Source organism: Taudactylus pleione, unplaced genomic scaffold (assembly GCF_031769625.1).
Source record: "Taudactylus pleione unplaced genomic scaffold, aTauple2 ptg001443l, whole genome shotgun sequence".
NCBI classification, from domain to species: Eukaryota; Metazoa; Chordata; class Amphibia; order Anura; family Myobatrachidae; genus Taudactylus; species Taudactylus pleione.
The window spans coordinates 688,230-713,193 of record NW_028285842.1 but is presented as its reverse complement, the minus strand read 5'-3'; the positions used below and the strand labels follow the sequence as shown (position 1 = coordinate 713,193).

At 41.7% G+C, this 24,964-nt stretch overlaps 1 protein-coding gene across 1 annotated transcript in view; it reads right to left on the bottom strand.

Annotated features, from left to right (window-relative positions):
* The window catches only part of LOC148442595 (uncharacterized), a 69,076-nt gene that overhangs the window by 24,982 nt on the left and 19,130 nt on the right, over positions 1-24,964 (bottom strand). Inside the window, exon 7 of the mRNA XM_088463776.1 lies at positions 5,817-6,434. Within this exon, the coding sequence (XP_088319902.1) occupies positions 5,817-6,434 (618 nt within the window). The remainder of the gene's footprint in view (positions 1-5,816; positions 6,435-24,964) is intronic.

The following is a 24,964-nucleotide window of genomic DNA, read 5'->3' as shown; positions in this document are numbered from 1 at the left end:
CACACAGAATATAGGCATGCAGATACACCCGCAGTCACACACACAGAATATGGGCATGCAGATACACCCGCAGTCACACACACAGAATATAGGCAGATACACCAGCAGTCACACACAGAATATAGGCATGCAGATACACCCGCAGTCACACACAGAATATAGGCATGCAGATACACCCGTAGTCACACACAGAATATGGGCATGCAGATACACCCGCAGTCACACACACAGAATATAGGCATGCAGATACACCCGCAGTCACACACACAGAATATAGGCATGCAGATACACCCGCAGTCACACACACAGAATACAGGCATGCAGATACACCCGCAGTCACACACAGAATATAGGCATGCAGATACACCTGCAGTCACACACACAGAATATGGGCATGCAGATACACCCGCAGTCATATTTTATATGGCAAGGTAAATGCCCACGTATAGCACAGGCTAGGATGACAAATACTCGCGTTAAGGAGGTTTTGGTCTCCCTGATCCTAAGAATTACTCTCGTTCCATATTTTTTCGGTATATTAATGATTGGATATTAGAGAAAGGAAACTACACAGATAAACAATTGGATTTAGCATTGTTCTCACCGTATTCCCCTAGTGCGTTATTACACTCCAACATTAAAGACATCCCTCCTTCTATTTTACAATACATTCTCTTCAAAATCACTTATTACTTGTGGATTTCTATTAACAAGAAATTACGAAGTAATTATACTCTCCATATACTCCTTTATGGGGTAACCCAGCCTTTCCCCCTTCACTAACAGTAATTATCTTCGGTGGAGAGAGAGGTCTGTCGAACATTACTAAGGTCTTTGATCCTGGAGGCTCTCTATTGTCTTTTGCTGATTTACAACAAAAATATCAATTACTGAGGCAACATTTCTATATGTATTTGCAAACAAGACATTACATATCTACTATTCCCTTAGTTTCAGATGGCGATATTGAATCTCTTCCCTTTCTGATTTAACTACATATCTGGATTCTTCTTTAAGGGACATTACAATCATCGTATTTGCAGGAAGTGCATTTCCGGACAGTTCACAGGGCGTATATTTCCCCAGCACAGCATAAACACGTGGTCGAATCAGAAACTGGTATTTGTCCTAAATGTCACATGGTAACCGCTACTTTTATTCATTGCGTGTGGGAATGCGGCAAAATACGGAAATTTTGGAACAAGGTAGTTCAAATGATTAATAACCTATTTACACTTACACCTAACCCATTAGCTTTTAACTATGGGATTTAGGAACACATAAAAATGTAAAAATTCCCTCAATTGTTAATTTGGTCAAAGTAAGCAAAGAAAGTAATTTTAGTACACTGGACCAATAGATCATCCCCGACTCTTGTGGAAGTCAAACATAAGATGCTACAATTGTTATATTATGACACATGGTCGACCATGCCGGGCATAAATAAGGGAGTAGAAAGATTTTATGATAAATGGGAAGCCTATATCAATACTCTTGATAAATCTACTCAGGATCACATTATCAAATTATTTGTTAACACTGACGTCTATATTCATCTTAGTCGATACAGTAGAGATACCACTGTATATTTCTCTCCTACTCATTTCAATGACTCTTATTGGACTCCAATAATATTTAAATTGATGGAGCTAATTCTGTTCAATTAACTAAGATATATACCCCTTCCCCCCCCCTTCTTTCCTTATGTGTTACATGTTTTGTGTTTGTTTTTTATGCTATTTACCAAAAATTAGTTCATATACTATCTCAGGTAATATTATTGATTGTTTGACCTAGGATTTAGGCCAAGTCAATATATAATTCCGACTAGGATAAAGGTCAAATTAGCATCTTTCTTTTTTTTTTTTGTTTCTTAATATTTTTTCAGCTATATTACGACTATGTGTATCATCTATGTTGTTCTTTATAGCATATTGGATATTATATTGATATTTGTATATTCCATGTATATTTTATGGATGCTAATTTGGAAAATTCAATAAATGGTACTTTAAAAAAAAAAAGATTTGTTACATCAGATCTATTAAACTGCAAGGTCCGACGCACTTCACCTCAAACAGATCTTTATCAGAGAGTCATTGCTGGTCTGTGAAAGCTTTGTAGTGGAATCCAATTGCTGCATGATATTAAGTATACAGTCAGGTGCATAAATAATGGGACATTGACAGAATTTTCTAATTTTGGCCTCTATTCACCACCACAATGGCTTTGAAATGAAACAAACAAGATGTGCTTTAACTGCAGACTTTCAGATTTAATTTGAGGGTAATTTCATCCAACTCAGGTGAACGGTGTAGGAATTACAACGGTTTCTATATGTGCCTCCCACTTTTTGCCCCATAAGGGGCCAAAAGTAATGGGACAAACTAAACAATCCTAAATCTAACTTTCACTTTTTAATACTTTGTTGCAAATCCTTTGCAGGCAATTACAGCCTGAAGTCTGGAACGCATAGACATCACCAGACGCTGGGTTTCATCCCTGGTGATGCTCTGCCAGGCCTCTACTGCAAATGTCTTCAGTTCCTGCTTCTTCTTGGGGCATTTTCCCTTCAGTTTTGTCTTCATCAAGTGAAATGCATGCTCAATCGGATTCAGGTCAGGGAATTGACTTGGCCATTGCATAACATTCCACTTTTTAGCCTTAAAAAACTCTTTGGTTGCTTTTGCAGTATGCTTCGGGTCATTGTCCAGCTGCACTGTGAAGCGTTGTTGAATGAGTTCTGAAGCATTTGACTGAATATGAGCATATAATATTGCCCAAAACACTTCAGAATTCATTCTGCTGCTTTTGTCAGCAGTCACATCATCTTGTGGTGAACCCTCTATATTCACTCTTGTGAAGTCTTCTCTTGATTGTAGACTTTGACACATATACACCTACCTCCTGGAGAGTGTTCTTGATTTGGCCAACTGTTGTGAAGGGGTTTTTCTTCACCAGGGAAATAATTCTTCTGTCATCCACCACAGTTGTTTTCCGTGGTATTCTGGTGTTGCTGAGCTCTCCGGTGCGTTCTTTCTTTTTAAGAATGTTCCAAACAGTTGATTTGGCCACACCTAATGTTTTTGCTATCTCTCTGATGGGTCTGTTTTGATTTTTCAGCCTAATGATGGCTTGCTTCACTGATAGTGACAGCTCTTTGGATCTCATATTGAGAGTCGACAGCAACTGATTCCAAATGCAAATGTCACACCTAGAATCAACTCCAGACCTTTTACCTGCTTAATTGATAATGAAATAACGAGGGAATAGTCCACACCTGTCCATGAAATAGCTTTTGAGTTGATAGTCCCATTACTTTTGGCCCCTTAAAAAGTGGGAGGCACATATAGAAACCGTTGTAATTCCTACACCGTTCACCTGATTTGGTTGTAATTACCCTCAAATTAAATCTGAAAGTCTGCAGTTAAAGCACATCTTGTTTGTTTCATTTCAAAGCCATTGTGGTGGTGAATAGAGGTCAAAATATGAAAATTCTGTCAATGTCCCAATATTTATGCACCTGACTGTGTGTGTGTGTGTGTGTGTGTGTGTGTGTGTGTGTGTGTGTGTGTGTGTGTGTGTGTGTATATATATATATATATATATATATATATACATACAGTACCAGTCAAAAGTTTGGACACACCTTCTCATTCAATGGTTTTTGTTTATTTAAATTATTTTCAACATAGTAGATTAATACTGAAGACATCAAAACTATGAAAGAACACATATGGAATTATGTTGTAAACAAAGAAGTGTTAAATCAAAATATGTTTTATATTTTAGATTCCTCAAAGTAGCCCCCTTTTGCTTTGATGACAGCTTTGCACACTCTTGGCATTCTCTCAATCAGCTTCATGAGGTAGTCTCCTGGAATGGTTTTGAATTAACAGGTGTGCCCTGTCAAGAGTCAATCTGTGGAATTACTTGCCTTCTTAATGTGTTTGAGACCACCAGTTGTGTTGTGCAGAGGTAGGGTTAGTACACAGTGGACACCACTATTTGACTACTGTTGTAATCCATATTATGGCACCAACCACTCAACTCAGTAAAGAGAAACAACAGTCCATCATTACTTTAAGACATGAAGGTCAGTCGATACGTAAAATTTCAAGAACTTTGAATGTATCCTCAAGTGCAGTTGCAAAAACCATCAAACGCTATGATGAAACTGGCTCTCATGAGGACCGCCCCGGGAAAGGAAGTCTAAGAGTTACCTCTGCTGCAGAGGATAAGTTCATTAGAGTTACCAGCCTCAGAAACCGCTACGTAACAGCACCTCAGATTAGGGACCACATAAAGCCTTCACAGAGTTCAAGTAGCAGACAAATCTCAACATCAACTGTTCAGAGGAGACTGCATGAATCAGGCCTTCATGGTCGTATTGCTGCGAAGAAGCCACTACTGAGGATGAACAACAAGAAGAGAATTGTTTGGGCCAAGAAACACAAGGAATGGACATTAGACCAGTGGAAATCTGTACTTTGGTCTGATGAGTCCAAATTTGAAATTATTGGTTCCAACCACCGTGTCTTTGTGAGATGCAGAGAAGGTGAGCGGATGGTTTCTGCATGTGTGGTTCCCACTTTGAAGCATGGAGGTCTGGTGGTGTGGAGGTGCTTTGCTGGTGACACTGTTGGTGATTTATTCAAAATTCAAGGCACACTTAACCAGCATGGCTACAACAGCATTCTGCAGCGCCATGCCATCCCATCTGGTTTGCGCTTACTGGGACCATCATTTGTTTTTCAAGACAATGACCATAAACACACCTCCAGGCTATGTAAGGGCTACGTGACCAAGAAGGAAAGTGATGGAGTGCTGCGTCAGATGACCTGACCTCCACAATCACCTGACCTAAACCCAATTGAGCTGGTTTGGGATGAGTTGGACGCAGAGTGAAGGAAAAGCAGCCAACAAGTGCTCAGCACCTCTGGGAACTCCTTCAAGACTGTTGGAAAACCATTCCAGGAGACTACCTCATGAAGCTGATTGAGAGAATGCCAATAGCGTGCAAAGCTGTCATCCAAGAAAAAAAGGGGGCTACTTTGAGGAATCTAAAACATAAAACATATTTTGATTTGTATAACACATTTCTGTTTACAACATAATTCCATATGTGTTCTTTCATAGTTTTGATGTCTTCAGCATTAATCTATGTTGAAAATAATTTTAATAAACAAAAACCATTGAATTAGAAGGTGTCCAAACTTTTGACTGGTACTATATATAAAACTTTATATCCTCCCATTGCTGTGAGCACCCTGTCTTCCTGCAACCTATAATAGAGGGGAGGGGGCTGGTGGGCAGAACTTGTCTGTCAGGTCTCAGACCTTATGGTCTATTATTAGATGACAGAACTCTGTTGCCGCCTTGGTCACTGATCCTCGTGTCTTCCTACACTTTCTTATACCACTTGGGTTATCCAATTCCAAAAGCTACTATAACACTGCAGAGCCACTTTCCTTTCAAAATAGATAAAAGCAAGAAAAGTAACAGCAGAATACAATGAGGACAGTAATACAAACTATGACCATTCAGAAATGTCAGCGGTCAGTGAAGCCCCCGGTCAGGAGAAATACTGTTTAATAAGATGTTCTTGCTTTTTTTAAATAAATTTCCATTTGTAAACACGGTTTCTCTAGTCACTCTAATGTAAATACAGGATGGTCTAATGAGACCTGATTTCTGTAATTTCTGATGATCAGGACATGAGAAGAGCTAATCTGTGTGACATCTTTTATGTGAAACAAGATGTGATTTCTGTGTAAAAGATTTCCCACAGTCAGGACATGGAAATGATTTCTCACCTGTGTGACTTTTCTCATGTCTAACAAGACGTGATTTCCGTGTAAAACATTTCCCACACTCAGGACATGGAAATGGCTTCTCACCTGTGTGACTTCTCTGATGTATAATAAGAGATGATTTCTCTGTAAAACATTTCCCACACTCAGAACATGGAAATGGTTTCTCACCTGTGTGACTTCTCTGATGTGTAACAAGCTGTGATTTCAATGTAAAACTTTTCCCACACTCAGGACATGGAAATGGCTTCTCACCTGTGTGACTTCTCTGATGTCTAACAAGTTCTGATTTGCGTGTAAAATATTTCCCACACTCAGAACATGAAATAAGCTGTACACCTGTATGATGTCTCTGATGTCTAACAAGATCTGATTCCCATGTAAAACATTTCCCACATTCAGAACATGGAAATGGTTTCTCACCTGTGTGACTTCTCTGATGTATAACGAGAGATGATTTCACTGTAAAACATTTCCCACACTCAGAACATGGAAATGGCCTCTCACCTGTGTGACTTCTCTGATGTGTAACAAGATCTGATTTCCGTGTAAAACATTTCCCACACTCAGTACATGGAAATGGTTTCTCACCTGTGTGACTTCTCTGATGTGTAACAAAATGTGATTTCCATGTAAAACATTTCCCACACTCAGGACATGGAAATGGCCTCTCATCTACTTTAGCTGGCTGATGGGTAATACACTTTGTGTTCTGTGTAAGACATTTGTCATCTATAGAAGAGGGATATATTTTATCTACTCTAAGAGATGTAATAGATGTACCAAGAGAACATTCCTCATTATAAACAGGATCAGGTGATACATCTGCAATGTGAGGTACTGGATGTATAATTGGGGTAATGGGGGTTTGTCCCAGAGAATCTTGATTAATGTCATTATCATCTATTTCACAATCTGGAGATAAAACTGGATTTTCCTCCGAGATATTTCTTCTGTTACATCCATCTGCTGGGAATAAAATAATATATGAATGTCCCATAAATGTAATTTTCCAATAAAGACTGTTATCAAAGGTCCTTATATCACCATCAAATGGATAAACTACGATGCTCTAAGGTACAATGTAACACTCATCACCTGACATGTTACGCTGTTATGTATAGAGCAGGGATTACAGCTTTATTATAATCATTTGTGCTCAAATTTACTCTGCAACATGCAATGATATTACAGTGCAGTGAATGCGCTGAGCGAAAAAAATTGTGGGTCCCAGGGACCTCTCACTCCAAAAAATGGGGGTTCTATTCCACTGTTTCTGGGTCCCATCATATATTATGGGACAACGCTGGGTGCAGATAGCAGCTGAGGTAGAGGGGGCTAAGGGAAAGCAGTAGTTGGGGTAGAACAGGAGGTAAAGGTGGGGAGAATTGGGTGTAGAGGGGATAAGGGCAGGCAGTGCTGGGGGTCAGGGAGGGGGTAAGTGCAGACAGCAGTTGAGACAGTGCTGGGGCAAGTATGGAGCTAGGGGCAGACAGTGCTAGGGGTAAGGTTAGATGGGGCAGCATTGGAGCAAGGAGGGGGTTATGGACAGGCAGTACTGGGGACAGTGCTGTGGAGGTAGATAGCAGCTACGGCAGTACTGGGGGTTAGGGAGGGGACAAGGGTAGATAGCAGCTGGGGCAGGACTAGGTTGCAAGGATGGGGTTAGGTTAGGGGTAAGGATAGATAGTAGCTGGGGCAGTACTGGAGGTAGGGGGTAAGGGTAGAGAGCAGCTGTGGCAGTACTGGAGTTAGGGGGTAAGGGTAGAGAGCAGCTGGGGCAAGCAGGTGCTTAGGGACAGTCAGTACTGGGGGTAGGGAAGAGGTAAGAGTACTTAGTAGCTGTGGTAAAAAGGTGGTTTCAGCACAGACAGTACTATGGGCAGTGCTACATTAGTAATAATACTGCTGACTGATCCTTCCAGGATATACCAAGCCCAGGTAATAATGTATCTAAGGCTGCAGCGCTGCACTGCAGGCACAGGGAACACACACTACTGCAGGGGGAGACACTTCTACACATCCCTACCACAGAGTTTCAAGCCTACATACACCTAACCCTCTCCCCGGGCAGAGATGCTGGCCAGAGGAGTGTAGGCAGGCATGGGGTGTCACACTGGCTCGCTGCCCGTATACAGGGCACACATGGGGCAGTGACAGAGCAGTGCTCATCTTTGCGGAGGAGGATGGTGGCTGCACTGCACTGGGTGAGTAGGTCCAGTCTCTGCGGCACTAGGTACATGGTGCTGCCGGTGGCTGCCGGGGTCAATGCGCCCTGTAGAGGATGCAGAGGCCCTGCTGGGGACAGACCTGGAGGGCACTCAGCAGATTGATGCGCTGCACTGGCGGGCTGGGAGGGAGGGAGACACTGCAGGCTGTGATTGGCTAAAGAGACTAAGGCTGCGATTGGCTGGGGAAACAAGTAGCGAGCAACCAAGGGCTCTGTGCTTTCCATGTTACAATAGTGTGTGGCTAAGCTGAGAGCCTCCTCTGACAGAGAGATATTAAATATAAGGAGAATCCTTCATTTCACTTTGTAGATATTAAACACAGTTAATAACTAAAATCATAGAACTATTGCTCAATGAATGTTTATCAATTTATTGGAATCGAAAATCATAAAATATCAAGTCGACCACAAGATGTTCCAGATGTTTGGAAAGTCCCGAGATCATCACACCGACCATTGAGAACCAAGATTGTACTAGAATTAATATTAATCATGACGAAGGGAATTCCAGTATTATAGGCAGAACCCACTTGGGTTACATTGGCTTCTGCATAGTAGTGTTACCTATAATCACTAATACTTTGTCCACATTTATATTGCTGATAAATCTCACTTATATTCTAACAAGACTTTGTGGACATCAATTCTTCCTAAGATTCACCTTATCAATTGGGGGCTCTTCGTGTGTTGGGTGCTGGGCTATATTCCAGATTAGTAAATGATCACACAGTGGAGAAGAGATCATCCCAAAATAGGATCTTATTCTCATCAACATATCTATATATCTACATATGGATATAACTATGTAAGAATCACAAAACCTTGCCTGATTAATTACAATTCTGTAGGGTTTAACCAATATATAGACTTTGTTTGGACTAACTTCTACAATATATACAAAAATAACACACAAAAAAACAACACATGGACCACACAGAATATAACAATGGATTACCTGGACTAGATGGCAATCTACTATTCATCAATTAGGTCCGTTATCCGATGTACACATTTAAAAAACATAAGGCTTATATATTGGTAAAAAACTATAGAACTGGCACAGACTGTGCCCCATAGAGAAGTAGCTTCCTGTTCCTTTTGAATCATTGTCTTACTTCTGGGAGCACCTCTAACACTATCTAAACATAACTAGGGTGGGTGGGAGTTTTAACCCTTCTACTTATTGGTGATCTTGTGCTGGGACGAACCCTTCCCCCTTTATTTGCACTAATTACAGCTCTGGTGAGTGTACCTCCTTACTGATTTTAACAGCTTGGCTGTTATAGCGGGGCGCCACACCCTGTCCATTTTTTTACTTGGTGAAATGAGCCCTGTGTATTTTGAGAGTGCCAGTTTGTGCCCTGCACCTGCTGTTCCCCCGGAGCAAGCCAACACATAGGCTGGGAGCAGGCAGGCCCTGCACCATTCACACAAGGGGGAAGTCTTTGGCAATCCCGCTCATTAACGCTGGCGCAGTCCGTTGCCCGTCAAAAGCAGGAAACAACCTGGCATGAGGAGAGACAGGAGGGCTGGGCTCTACAGACAGGTGTGTGGCCTCCGGAGGTGACCGGGAACCAAGTGCTGTCCTGTCCCTATGTCTGTCATAGGGTGTTTTATTTACACTCTGCTTGTATATTTCCATCTGCCTCCAGGTCAGTACAGCCACCCCTTCAGGCTCCAGCCTCTGTCATCTGGTCCCAACAGACCAGCTCCGGGGACCTCAGGCAGCAACCAGTGGGAGGCGGTAAGGCAGCACCATCCTCTTCTGCAGCTGACTCCACCTTCCTCCTTCATCCACTCTGTCTCTATCTGCTTCCCCTCCCCCCTATATCTGTGCCACCACCTACTGCTCCTTACTTCCTTTTCCCAGATTTCCCAGAGCCCCCCAAGGACTAGATCTAGGTTTAGATTCATGACAAACCAGCAGAAGTTGCATGGCATGGCCAGGGTGACCCACTACTAACACCAGCTCCAGAGCCCATCACCTCTACCACATCTTATTTCCTCTGCCCTGAGTGGGCCAGGTATGGGCAGAAATGACAACAGCCCCCCAGAGGGAGTATGGCAACCCCACAGCCCTCCATTAGGGACAAGGAGGAGAGTAACAAGCAATGAGAACCATCACCATCACATACTGTCCCCAGCAGGTAGTGGTGGATGTTATTTCTCCCAAGAGATCCATCATATACTGTCCCCAGCAGGTAGTGGTGGATGTTATTTCTCCCAAGAGAACCATCACATACTGTCCCAGCAGGTAGTGGTGGATGTTATTTCTCCCATGAGAACGATTGCTGAAAATGTGTCTGACAAGTTTACAGTGTACACAAAGTTTATACAGTCACTGCTGGGTACTGTCATTACATAGGACATTAGTGACCGGCCTTACTGTAACTCCAAACCATGGCTGCCACTGTACCCATGAGATCATGGAAGGTAGGGAAGGAATAAAGTAACATAACAAGCAGGCGCTCATAGAATAGTAAATAAAACACCAATTGATGGCTGTAAAATAGGTAGTGTATGGATATGCTTATCTGAGTATGGTTCCACTCATGGGTAATGGGAATCAGGATAAAGTCATCCACTTGGGCACTTTAACCACTGTTAATGATCTATAAATTTGGAATACAGCCCAGCACCAAGCACACCGAGAAGATTCAGGGTGTAGTCATTTGGGATTTTACATATGAAAATATAGGATTCAAAACACATACAATATAAAGCTATACAAACACCATATCAATATAATTCACGCTAATCCTACAGAAAGGGTGCTCCAACCGCTGCAGACTGCACTTGAGTAAGTAGAAGCTCCCGGTAGCAGTGGTCGTCCCTGGCTGAGGGAGCCTTTGGAAGATGAACAGGAACCGCCAACACGTTTCATGTGAAAACAAACTTCCTCAGGGATGATATAGAAAATTCTAAATTACTACCACATGAGTCTTCTCTGTTTGCTTAGTGCTGGACTGTATTCCAGATATGGAGACCATTAAAAGTGGATGAAAAGGTGTCCTAGGAGAGGACTTTATCTTGATTTCCATCACCCTTGAGTGGAACCATACTCAGATAAGAATATCCAGATTTTCTAGTACGCACAATACCTTTTTTACATCCATCACTTGGTGTTTAATTTTATACTCTATACACACATTCTTGTCTTGTTACTCTCTCTTGCTCGCTCTCTCTCTCTCTATATATACACACACAAATTGATTGGTTTATGAGGGCATTTAAATGTAATGATTTAACCTGACAAGCTATTCCTCAGATGAAACTGCATGGGAACTACTAAACGCGTCAGGATGAAATATCTAGTGAGTTAGATCATGCACTCACCTACTGCTCACTAACAGAGGTGGGTGTAGGATAAGATATTGTTGTAGTGAATGAGCAAGGAGAATATGTGATTATTTTCTGTAATAAGTGTTTATTGCTCACCTGTGCTGATATCTGTAGGGATTTCCTCCTCCTTACACTGCTGATCACCCCTCACATACATCTCTTCTTCTCCGTCTAAGTCTTCTGCCTTCATATCAGTCACATACGTCTCTTCTTCTCCCTCTGTATCTTCTGCCTTCATATCAGTGACATACGTCTCTTCTTCTCCCTCTGTATCTTCTGCCTTCATATCAGTCACATACGTCTCTTCTTCTCCCTCTATATCTTCTGCCTTTATATCAGTCTCATATGTCTCTTCTTTTCCCTCTATATCTTCTGCCTTTATATCAGTCACATACGTCTCTTCTTCTCCCTCTGTATCTTCTGCCTTTATATCAGTCACATACGTCTCTTCTCCCTCTGTATCTTCTGCCTTATTATCAGTCACATACGTCTCTTCTCCCTCTGTATCTTCTGCCTTATTATCAGTCACATATGTCTCTTCTCCCTCTGTATCTTCTGCCTTTATATCAGTCACATACGTCTCTTCTCCCTCTGTATCTTCTGCCTTATTATCAGTCACATATGTCTCTTCTCCCTCTGTATCTTCTGCCTTTATATCAGTCACATACGTCTCTTCTCCCTCTGTATCTTCTGCCTTATTATCAGTCACATACGTCTCTTCTCCCTCTGTATCTTCTGCCTTTATATCAGTCACATACGTCTCTTCTCCCTCTGTATCTTCTGCCTTTATATCAGTCACATACGTCTCTTCTCCCTCTGTATCTTCTGCCTTCATATCATTCAGGTCTTCATTCTAAATTACCCAAAAAACAACACTTTAAAAATGTAAGTAAATTATATCAGAATATATATTATAATAGTATTACATCAACATGTAAGACAATCAATTAGATGCAGGTCAATTAATAAAAAGTCACTTTGGTATTTCAATCTTCGGGAAGAGCCTATATTACCTGATCCTCCTGTGGGATCCTGTGATTAAGCACTGTACAACTCTGGGAATAAAGAGGACGGGGACATCTCTCTGGGTTATTTCTGTTACTGGGTCCATCTGTAGGAGACACACGATGACCGAGTACATTGTATATATGTGATTATCAGGTGATCTGTGTACAGTAACCTTACCATATATACTGGATAGGGAAAGCTCTCTAGGTATGACTCCCTATGGAGCATTTACCAAGTATATAAGGAGGCATCTCATAAATGTTTCAATAAACAGGTTGGAACAATAGGAAATGTCAAAGATTTTTAGAACAGGGAAAAAATATCTATAATTAGTGTTCATTTTAAGATATTCCCATAAGATATAATACAATGCATCTCTAAGGGTCCCCCACATCCCCAGCAGTGAGACAGGGCAGATCTGTGACATTATGTCTAGGGTCCTCACATCCCCAGCAGTGTGACAGGGCAGATCTGTGACACTATGTCTAGGGTCCTCAAATCCCAAGCAGTGTTACAGGGCAGATCTGTGACACTACGTCTAGGGTCCCCACATCCCCAGCAGTGTGACAGGACAGATCTGTGACAGTATGTCTAGGGTCCTCACATCCCCAGCAGTATGACAGGGCAGACCTGTAACACTATGTCTACCTCCAGTTGGCACCGTCGCAGTCCAGCACTACTACAATACTAAGCTGTGACTGCCCATCGACTCCGGAGCTCCTATCAGGTACTGTCACCTGCTTTTTGCTTAGGCAGGGCCCTGGACACTAAGACAGTGACGAGGCTACCCCCATTTAGGAGCTGAGTTAGAAGAACAGGTACGTAACTAAGCCCTGCTCTGCTAGTGCACTGAGGCCTGTAAACAAGGACTGAGGTGCTAACAAAACACTGATAAAATAAAACACATAATTTTAGCTATAAACAAGCCTTCCTCCTAAAGGGGCCTATTCATTACTCGACGTTGTGAACAATCCAACCAAAACCAGGAGGTCCTTGCAATCCCCGACTATCTACTGAACATGCCTGTCAACCTGACGACGCTCGTCAGTTTCAGTATGTTCAGAGATAGGTCGGGCTTCCTTCAGTGAACGCCGCTCAGTGCAGGCACCGCACTTTGGCGACCTGAAGGTCTGAACACTAGACGTTCAGACTTTCAGGTCGCCTAATGGATAGGCACCATAAGGCACAAAAAATAACTTAGAGGTTAGGTTGAGAAAGGAGAGGTTATATAGGGGCTGGGACGGAGCCTAACACATTACCTTTTTAGTGCTTATATTCCTGTTCAAGCTCACTAACCCATAGTAAAGACTAGAAACCCAGATAGGATGTATGAGGATAATAGGGGCTGATGGCTCCTGATGTATGAGATAATAGGGGCTGATGTCACCTGATGTAGGAGATAAGAGTGGCTGATGGCTCTTGGTGTATGAGATAATAGGGGCTGATTGCTCCTGATGTATGAGATATACCAGAGGGAGTGGGGAGGAGACTGGTCATATCTCTGGGCTGGTAACACTCAGTGATATGATGTGAGGGGGAGAGCAGGAGAATAATAGGGGCTGATGGCTCCTGATTTATGAGATACACCAGAGAGTGTGGGGAGGAGACTGGTCAGACCTCTGGGCTGATAACACACAGTGACATGATGTGAGGAGGAGAGCTGGAGTATAATAGGGGCTGATAGCTCCTGATGTATGAGATACACCAGAGAGTGTGGGGAGGAGACTGGTCAGATCTCTGGGTTGGTAACACACAGTGATATGATGTGAGGGGGAGAGCAGGAGTATACTAGGGGCTGATGGCTCTGAAGTATGAGATACACCAGAGAGTGTGGGGAGGAGACTGGTCAGATCTTTGGGCTGGTAACACACAGTGATATGATGTGAGGGGGAGAGCAGGAGTATAATAGGGGCTGATGGCTCCTGACTACCACTGGGCAGATACAATTCCCTAATTAGTTTGTACTAACAGTAGTGGTATGATATGCCTGCGCTGGAATCCCAAAAGGGCTAGCATACCGACACTTGGTTGGTATGCTAACCCTCCCCCTCTCCCTACCCTAATCCTCCTTCTTTGTTTTCTAACCCTAACCTCCCCACTTAGTCCCTAACCCTAACTCCCCCGATACTTACCTTCAGTATCCAGGCACAGGAATTTGGCGCAAGATAAGAGATTGCTGTAGTGACTGAACAAGGAGAATGTGTCACTTATGTAAAAAGTGTTTATTACTCACCTGTGCCGATATCTGTGGGGATTTCCTCCTCCTTACATTGATCCCTCCTCATATACGTCACTTCTTCTCCCTCTATATCTTCTTCCTTTATATCAGTCATATCTTTACCCTATATAACCCACAGAACAATAAAATAACACTTAAATACCAATAAATTATATTAGACATTAGTAAAAGAGAAGAATATCAGTGTGGCAGACTAACTACAGCTGCTCTATAGGCCATATAGTAAGTGTGGTATTACGTGTGTGTTACAAGACAGTCACAATAAAAATACTATGGACTAGTACATGGGGGAGCAGAGACACAGACACTGGCTAATTAGAAATAGTCATATAAAGTTTTAATAATACTGTGCATATCCCCATCCTGTCACATCTTCCATCCAACTCCCATCTCTATCAGTGTGTGCTGGGAGCTGTGTTATTCCCCCTTATATATCACAGTACAGTCCCCTCTCCCCTATATAATACCACATATCAGTGTGTGCTGGGAGCTGTTATTCCCCCTCATATATCAATGTACAGTCCCCTCTCCCCTATATAATAATATAACATATCAGTGTGTGTTGGGAGCTGTGTTATTCCCCCTCATACATCACTGTACAGTCCCCTCTCCCCTCATATATTAATAATACCACATATCAGTGTCTGCTGGGAGCTATTTTATCCCCATCAAATCAATGTACAGTCCCCTCCCCCCTATATAATAATAATACCACCACATATCAGAGTGTGCTGGGAGCTGTGTTATACCCCCTCATATATCACTGTACAGTCCCCTCTCCCCTATATAATAATATCACATATCAGTGTGTGCTGGGAGCTGTGTTATTCCCCCTTATATATCACTGTACAGTCCCCTCTGCCCTATATAATACCACATATCAGTGTGTGCTGGGAGCTGTTATTCCCCCTCATATATCAATGTACAGTACCCTCTCCCCTATATAGTAATAATATAACATATCAGTGTGTGTTGGGAGCTGTGTTATTCCCCCTCATACATCACTGTACAGTCCCCTCTCCCCTCATATATTAATAATACCACATATCAGTGTCTGCTGGGAGCTATTTTATCCCCATCATATCAATGTACAGTCCCCTCCCCCCTATATAATAATAATACCACCACATATCAGTGTGTGCTGGGAGCTGTGTTATTCCCCCTCATATATCACTGTACAGTCCCCTCTCCCCTATATAATAATATCACATATCAGTGTGTGCTGGGAGTTGTGCTATTCCCCCTCATATATCACTGTACGGTCCCCTCTCCCCTATATAATAATAATACCACATAGTGTGTGCTGGGAATTGTGTTATTCCCCCTCATATATCACTGTAGTCCCCTCTCCCCCTATATAATAATAATACCACATATCAGTGTGTGCTGGGAGCTGTGTTATTCCCCCTCATATATCACTGTACAGTCCCCTCCCCCCTATATAATAATAATACCACATATCAGTGTGTGCTGGGAGCTGTGTTATTCCCCCTCATATATCACTGTACAGTCCCCTCTCCCCTATATAATAGTAATACCACATATCAGTGTGTGCTGGGAGCTGTGTTAATCCCCCTCATGTATCACTGTATGGTCCCCTCTCCCCTATATAATAACAACAGCGCGCCACCACATATCACTGTGCAAAACAAGAAATTTATTTATAAATAAAAAAAAAAAATCTGCTCTGTATAGAAATGGTAAAAAAAAAAATTGTATATTATATAGTGGGAGGGGTATATCTGTATATGTATATATAGGAGTGTAGACATATGGGGGACAGGGTTGTGTATATATGTATAGAATATATAAGGGGCAGGGATGTGTGGGGTGGAGATATGTGGCGAGCAGGGGTGTAGGAGGATATATATGTATAGAGATGTACGGGGATATGTATGTATGTGGTGCAGTGGGTGGGAGGAGATATATATATATATATATATATATATGGGTGTAGGTATATGGGGTAGGAGGAGGTATATCAAGTAGGAGGTATATATTAGGAGCAGGAGGAGGTATATGAGGTAGAAGGAGGTATATTTGGGGTGTATGGGGTAGGAGGAAGTATATACGAGGTATATGGGGTAGGAGAAGGTGTATCGGGTAGGAGGAGGTATATAGGGTAGAAGGAGGCATATATGAGGTGTGAGGAGGTATATATGAGGTATAAGGTATAGGAGGAGGTGTATATAGGGTGTATGGGGTAGGAGAAGGTATATATATGGAGGCACCGGGCAGGGGGGTAGGTATATATGGGGTAGGAGGAGGTATATATGAGGTATATGGGCTAGAGGAGGGATAAATGGGGTGTATGGGGAGGTATATATAATGTATATGAGCTATGAGGAGGTATATATGAGGTATATATAGGGTAGGAGGAGGTATATATGGAGGCACAGGCCGAGGTACGAAGTGTGGAAGCACCGGGCAGCCATCACTCACCTCACCCCCTCCTCCCCTCAGTGTCAGGCAGCGGCCTCTCCCCCCTCAGCACACACAGGGCACCGGCAGCGCGGAGACACCGGCACCGGGAAGTAGGGGAGGAACTGGCAGCTGCCAGGAAGAGTAATGGCGGCCGCGGCCAGTATCAGGAAGTGACGGAGGCCGCAGTGGGGCAGGAGAGAGAAGAACGCGGACGGGATAATAGGAGGAGGAGACCCGGCCTGAGCTGCTGCTGCTGCCCCCGTCATACATGTGTTATATATGTATGACCTGGGGGCTGTGTGTGTGACATGTATGATCTGTGGGCTGTGTGTGTGACATGTATGATCTGTGGGCTGTGTGTGTGACATGTATGATCTGTGGGCTGTGTGTGTGACATGTATGATCTGTGGGCTGTGTGTGTGACATGTATGATCTGTGGGCTGTGTGTGTGACATGTATGATCTGTGGGCTGTGTGTGTGACATGTATGATCTGTGGGCTGTGTGTGTGACATGTATGATCTGTGAACTGTGTGTGTGACACATGTATGACCTGGGGGCTGTGTGTGTGACACATGTATGACCTGGGGGCTGTGTGTGACACATGTATGACCTGGGGGCTGTGTGTGACACATGTATGACCTGGGGGCTGTGTGTGTGACACATGTATGATCTGTGGGCTGTGTGTGTGACACATGTATGATCTGTGGGCTGTGTGTGTGACACATGTATGATCTGTGGGTTGTGTGTGACACATGTATGACCTAGGGGCTGTGTGTGACACATGTATAATCTAGGGGGTGTGTGACACATGTATGACCTAGGGGCTGTGTGACATACATATGACCTGTAGACATGTAACACTGTAGCAGCAGCTGCTCCTCCCTAGAAGCCGGTGTTGGGCGCATGCGCTGGTCCCGGCAGTGGCCACACCCATTGCGGATCTGTTACTAGAGGTTACCTAGCGGCTCCTAACATCTAAGTCAGTGGTGGGAACCGCTCATTGGCTGGGAGAGGTGGGGAGTCGTCTCCCTCAGCCAATGAACCCTCAGCCAATACCTTTCTATGTGACCTGCAGCGGCTGAGCCCTCATACATGTCCATGACTCGGGTATTGGCGGGTTGTTGTGTTATGGATGACGTGATGCCTACAGGGACAGAGGAGGACTGGAGCCAAGGGGTAGGTGAGTATGGATTCTACTGGACACGATCTACACCAGGGACAAGGTGAGTATGTGTGATTGTGTGTAATAGACGTGTACTGTCACGGTGTGTGAGTCTTGGCTTTATTTTAATATGTCTTTTGCAGATGAACTAAACGTACCAGCGGACCCTTAATTCCCTACATTCTAATACTAGTGGTTCTCCAAATACCAGCATGCAGGGGGCTTTCTGAGACTTCTAGTTCTACTGTAAAAGACAATATTATTTCATCTATTTTTTACACAATCATCCCGGTGAAAGGGTCCCGCGGCTGTGGCATTACACCCCAGCTAGAAAGAGTCCGATACTGGTTGTGGAAAATACAAGGGACCCCAACTCATTTCATCTCCTGTATTTCCATAACCAGGATTTGCTCACTGAGCCCATTGCTGGTTATTGAACATACAGGGGAACCCTAAGTTTTTTTTCCCATTGTGTTTTTACAACCAGGAACTGCTCAGAAAAGCCCGGCACTTTCGCCAGGCATAATTACAACACAAGCTTTAAGATGTTTTGAGTGGTCAGAGGACGGTTTATAATGGAGAAGGCTCAGATGATGTCAGCAATTGCAGATGGTGGGCAATAACTGACCCTCCAGCTGCTGTGTAACTACACATTCCAGCATGCCCTGCCACAGTTTTAGTATGCCCTTATAGCAAATTGTGGCAGGGCATCCTGGGAAGTATAGTCCTGCAGCAGCTGGGGGGCCGCCTATTGCCCACCCCTGATCTAGCAAGTGAATAATTTTTGTGATCCTTTTTTTTTTTTCCGACTAATTTAGTCCAAATCCTCTCGGCTTCTGCAGCTCCAGTGTTTATGTGTTTGGTGTCGTGCGCCAGAACTTCAGGCTCCCTTTAAAAACCCAGTCACATGACCAGGCCCAGCCAGAGCACACTTCCTCACCAATGAGCAAACTATTTACACCTGCTCTATACACTATACTGGTGTCAGAGTATTAAAGGTATATTTACTAAAGTGAGAGTTGTTGCCCATAGCAACCAATCAGATTCTACACATTTATTTTCTAGAAGGTGCCAGTTAAATTTGTAAGTATAATCAGATTGGTTGCTATGGGCAACATCTCAACTTCCAAAAACTCTCACTTTAGTAAAGATACCCCTTTTAGTCTTATGCCGCGTACACACTAGATGATAAAAGTGAACGATAAGGATATCGTTCAGCGGTATGTCGTTCATATCGTCTAGTGTGTATGGTCCGAACGACCAACGATGCGCGCTCCCACCGGCCATTAACGATATCCCCAGTCAGCTGTACATGCAGCCCAATCTGGGGATATCGTGAGGGATATGGCCCCACTCCCCCAACATCGTTTATCGCTGGTCGGCATCGGCAAGTGTGTATACGGCTTTAGTTAGATTGCTGATCCGACATTGTTGGCTCCTGCTGTTTCCTGTCCTTGAGATCTGCTTCCGGTTACTGGTTCCCGATGTTCTCGTTCCTCAATGTCAATTACGTGATATCCTTGTGCCTTGTACCTTTTTGTAGTTTCTACATTCTGACAGTGATATAATTGTGTCTTTATGTCAACTGTTCCTGCTGGCCATGTCTGATACTTACACCGGGAGGCCGTGAGCCGCTGGATGTCAGCAGAAAAGTCCATACCTCCTGGTGGGGGTACGCGTTGGAACACCTCAGCCATGTTAGTCTCTGCCCCTCTGTAGCGAATAGTGTCAAACAGGACTAACAATATTGGGTCATTGAGATTTGAATGAGTTCTTAACATTAGAACAGCGTCTGTATTGGTTTTGCAGTTGTACAATATCACTGGCCCGTGAGGTCTTCTACATTGAAAAAGGGAAAGACCACTCGATGATCAAAAATGGTCCGAGCGCCGAATTCTAAAAAAAAAATGGAAAATAAGTTTGAATATGTTTAATTACTGGGGTACTAAAGGAACATGACTGGACAGCTACAGTAGATGAAGTTACTGCGGTTATGAACAGCGTTGGGTTTCCCATTGGACTGCTCGTCATCACCTCAACACTTTGGACTGACTTTGGATTTAAAGATACCACATTCCCATCCACACGATTGATCTGAAGGGCCAACATCACTTTGGCGTTGCTACTGACAGAACAAATATGAGTATAGCAATCGGACAGCTGCCTTGTGTACACATTTATCACCTGCATTTTGAACTTGGGTCTTTAAAGGACAGAATTAGTGTAAGGTACCCAATACCATTCTCTGTATCCAAAGGACTTCCTTGACCACGGCGGTCCTGGATGGACTGTACCAGTCCCGAATATATTCACGTTCATTCCATACATAGAGTTGTGTTTTTTATGCTAATGTCTGATGGTAAAAATTGTATTTTATATAATTATTATTTACATTCATATATGAACCTTTTGTCTTTACTGTATGAAGACTCTTTAATAGTGCTTAAAACTCATAGGTCCGCATTCAATTTGAAGCGAAAAGTCCGGGGCCGGACTTTTCGCCGTCATCGGAGGTTTTGCCAGCAGAAAAGTATCGCACGTGCCCCCGCGTATCCCCGTATTTAATTTCAAATCGGCGAAAACGTGACCCAGTGAAACGCAAACAGGTGAAAAGTCATGTCGTTTTTGGGGAAATCAGCCTGACACCCCCCAGAAGATGTTTTGACAAGTGTGTTTTCTATATGGGTACCCCTGAGTAGCCCTGCTGAAGGTATTTGGGGTCTTTGAATGGTCTCAATAGGCGCTATTTAGTGTCGTTGGTGACAGTGGTGAAGAATAGCATTTAGCCATTTTGGGGGGGAGAAAATAAGTATTCCTATCATATTTGGGGTACATGAAAATGGGCGCAAGGATATTTTAAAGTTGCTAAAGTCAAGCATTAAATAGCGCCAAAAACGCACCTTCAGCACATGCAATCCAAAAAATACACCTCCCCCATACTTCCAGACACCCCCAAAAGCTATTTTGCTAGTTTTTAAATATGTACCCCCACTTTGATTTTTTTCACCCATATTTTTCAAAGTGCTTTTTTGGGGTGTCTTTAGTGGGGGTTTTTTAGCGTTAAGAGGGGGTGTAAAAAGGGTTTAGAGGTTTTGCCGCAATTTTGCACCCCAAAATCCCTATTCTGCACTTTTTTCCGCCGGGTATTCATAGGTAAAACTTTTCCGCTGGTTACAAGGCGCAAACTTTTCACACTGGCAAAAAGTCAGAGAAATCGAATACGGGGAGATAAATTAAATTGGCGAAAATTACAACATCGTCATCTATACATATACATATATAGGTTGGTGTAAATATTAGTTTAAATATACAGTAGGAATATAGACAATATTAAAATATCTAATTCTCAAGTAGTCCTCCCCCTCATCAGATGGATACTTTCCTTATTTGTATTTAGACCAATAATTCAAAAGAAATAAATGCATATACAATACAAATATTCAAGATACATGATTCTCAACATATGTCATATATATGGCTGATTGTATAAAATATATTCAATATACTGTATATGAAATTACAAAGGTGAATTACAAAATAATGTGATCTCAGATGCTAATTCATGTATTAGTGGTATAAATGTGAAAAATAAGTTGAGATAATTTTATTTATATCTGGTATTTAAACCTAAGAAATAACCATTATTAGATATGTTATAGAAGTTTCAAAATATATACAGGTTGAGTCTCCCAAATACGGAATATTTTTAGCATGACTGAGATAGTGAAACTTTTGATTTTTGATGGTTCAATGTACACAAACTTTATTAAGGCACACAATTATTAACAATAAAGTATAAAAAAAAATGACCTGTAGGCTGTGTGTATATGAAACATAAATTAATTTCATGTATGTACACAAACTTTGTTTGAGCCACAAAATTATTGAAAATATTGTATAAAATTACCTTCAGGCTGTGTGTATAAGGTGTATATAACACAAATGCATTCTGTGTTTAGATTTGGGTCCTATTCCTATGACATTTCAATATGGTATGCAATTATTCCAAAATACAGAATATTCCGACATCCAAAATACCCCTGGTCTCAAGCATTTTTTTATATATGGGAGACTCAACCTGAGTGTGTGTGTGTGTGTATATATATATAATACACACACGTACACCTAAGAATTTTAGTAAGGCAACAATATTATATACTAATGGAAATATAAAATAATAGTTTAGCCAAGAGTACATAAAATATGTATTTACATTTACGTAGTTTTAGATTTAACAGATGATTTGATGTAAATTTTTTGTTTCTTTAGAACAATAAAGAAGAGAATTCCACATCAATTAAATAGGCCTCTTTGAATCACAAAAATGGTGCATAGCTGTTCCCTTCATTAAGAATGCTTGGATATAACCTATTCATTAAGAATATAATTTGTTTTCAACTTGAGTTTTTGATCTAGATCCACTTCACAGATTTCCAAATGTTTTGTCTCATTCCAAATGCTTTTAGAGTCACTTTTATGGAATTACAAAAATGCCTTGCTACAGATGTTAAGGTTTTAAACTTTGCTGCATCATGATTGGCTTTATGAATAGTTCCAACATGCTCTAAAGTTCTTACTTTCAAGGGCCATGAGGTTTTCCTCAAATCTTGCCACACGGGTATTACAGGTGGTATACTGTGCCAATGGTGGCACAATTAATATGTTGGAATGGACCATCTTTTGTTATACCTGCCACATAATTCCTGTGTTGGGACTACATATTGGCAGGCTCTGCATTTTCCACAACTATAACATCCTTTTGAGTTGTATTTTTTTTTTTAAGTTGTTAAATGGGTATGTACTAATTTTAATAGTACATGAGCGTCTCCAGCTAGTTTGGACTTGTGGTGATTAGATTTTTATAAATATCTGTATCTGTTTGTAGGGTTGGCCAGTGTTTCTGTATGATATTGTTGATTTGTTTCCATTGAGCATTATATGTTCCAAATAATATTACAGAGGATTCTTCAGATTTTTTACTTGCGTTTTTAATAGAGTTTGACGAAAACTTCGACATCCCTAGTTGTCGTCTTAATCAATCACATTGCAAAATATAAATACATATCTGTCATAGTTTGGCCATCCTCTTCAATATTGATGGTCAGGTCCAAGAAATTAATTTCTCTTTGACTCATGGTGTGAGGTTAATGTCATTAGTATTGAGAATGGATATATAGTCATCTACATCCTCATGTAAACCATCAGAGCATCAAAATATCAATGTACCAAAATATTTTCTGGGAATTTTCTCATGATTCCTTGAATACTACTTCCCACTCCCATCACCCCATGTAGAGGTTAGCATAAGTGGGGGCACAAGTTGTGCCCATTGCTGTCCCTCTAACCTAGAGGTAGTAGCGCTCATTGCATGTAAAATAATTTCTGATCAAGACTAATTTAAGCAGTGAAGCCAGAAAGTTGTGGAAGTTGCTCTGTGTTCCCATTAAATATTTGCTGATATGCCTTTTTCATGGTTTATGCTGTTATAAAAACTTTCAATGTCACATGATACAAGCCCTGGGTTGACATTTAGGTTTTGGAGTTTATTCAAAACGTCCATAGAATCTAGTGTAGGACGGTAATTACATAATTATGTAGATGTGGGTCTCTAGAAATACTAGCTTTTTCTGTTCAGTTCCCTACACCAGAGACTATTGGCCTTCTATGTGGTATTTTGTCATTTTTATGTATCTTGGGAAGATAGTCGATATTTTGGGTCTATCTATCTTGAGCAATTCTTAGTCTTTCCTGTTCATAATCCTATTCTTAAAAACTGGTAGGATAAAACTGGTTTTCCCTCAGAAAATTCTGAGTGGGATTAAGGAATAGTTCATTACAGTTAGTATCACTAAGTTCATCAATGTACATGTTTCTTGGCCAAACTATGGCATTCCCCACTTTATCCGAGAGATTTAGTTATGGTGTTTTGCCACTTAGAAATTTGTTGGGAGTGCCTTTCTCTCCCCTTTAGTTGTTATCCACATAAGGTTTGTTCTGTAGAAATAGTTGATCCAAGTCTCTGGAAACAAGGTCTTAGTAGACCTTAACTGGAGGACAAATATGATTCTATCAAAGGGTTCAGAAATGCCACCATTGGATTATTACATTTCTTGTTCCAAGTCTTCCAATATCTGTACAGTTGAGAGATCTTGAGACGTCAGAATATTAATATTTTCTTGATCAGATCTATCATTTTTGTTAATATAGGGACATTTGATTGTAATAAATATTTTTGAGAAGGATTTTTCTTGTGAATAAATGGAGATCCTTCTAAAAATCAAATCTATCTAGACCTCATGCTGGGGAGAAGGAAATTCCTTTGGTAAGGATCGAGACTTGGTCATCATTCAAACATTTTTAAATGAGATTTATAATTCTCAAAGCATCACTTGAATTATTGGGATCAGATATTATACATACTTCATGTATCTTCTCCTTTCTCTGGGTTCCTCCCACCAGTCTGTCTTTCTATTTTGCCTCTCTTCCTTTCCCTTTCCTGATCTTTCGCCATCTGTCTTTGTATTTTTTCGTGTCTCCTTGGGGTGTTTGCCTAAAAAAAACCATTCTGAAGTCCCTGTAAGACATGTTATTAGAACTTTCCCCTTCCGAGGAATCAATATCTCATGTACTGTAATTTAGGGATAAAGAGTTCTTGATACATTGTGTTGTGGTATTCCTTTTAAATACTTTATTCAGAGAATAGTCAATTTTATCCAAATTATACTATATATATATATATATATAT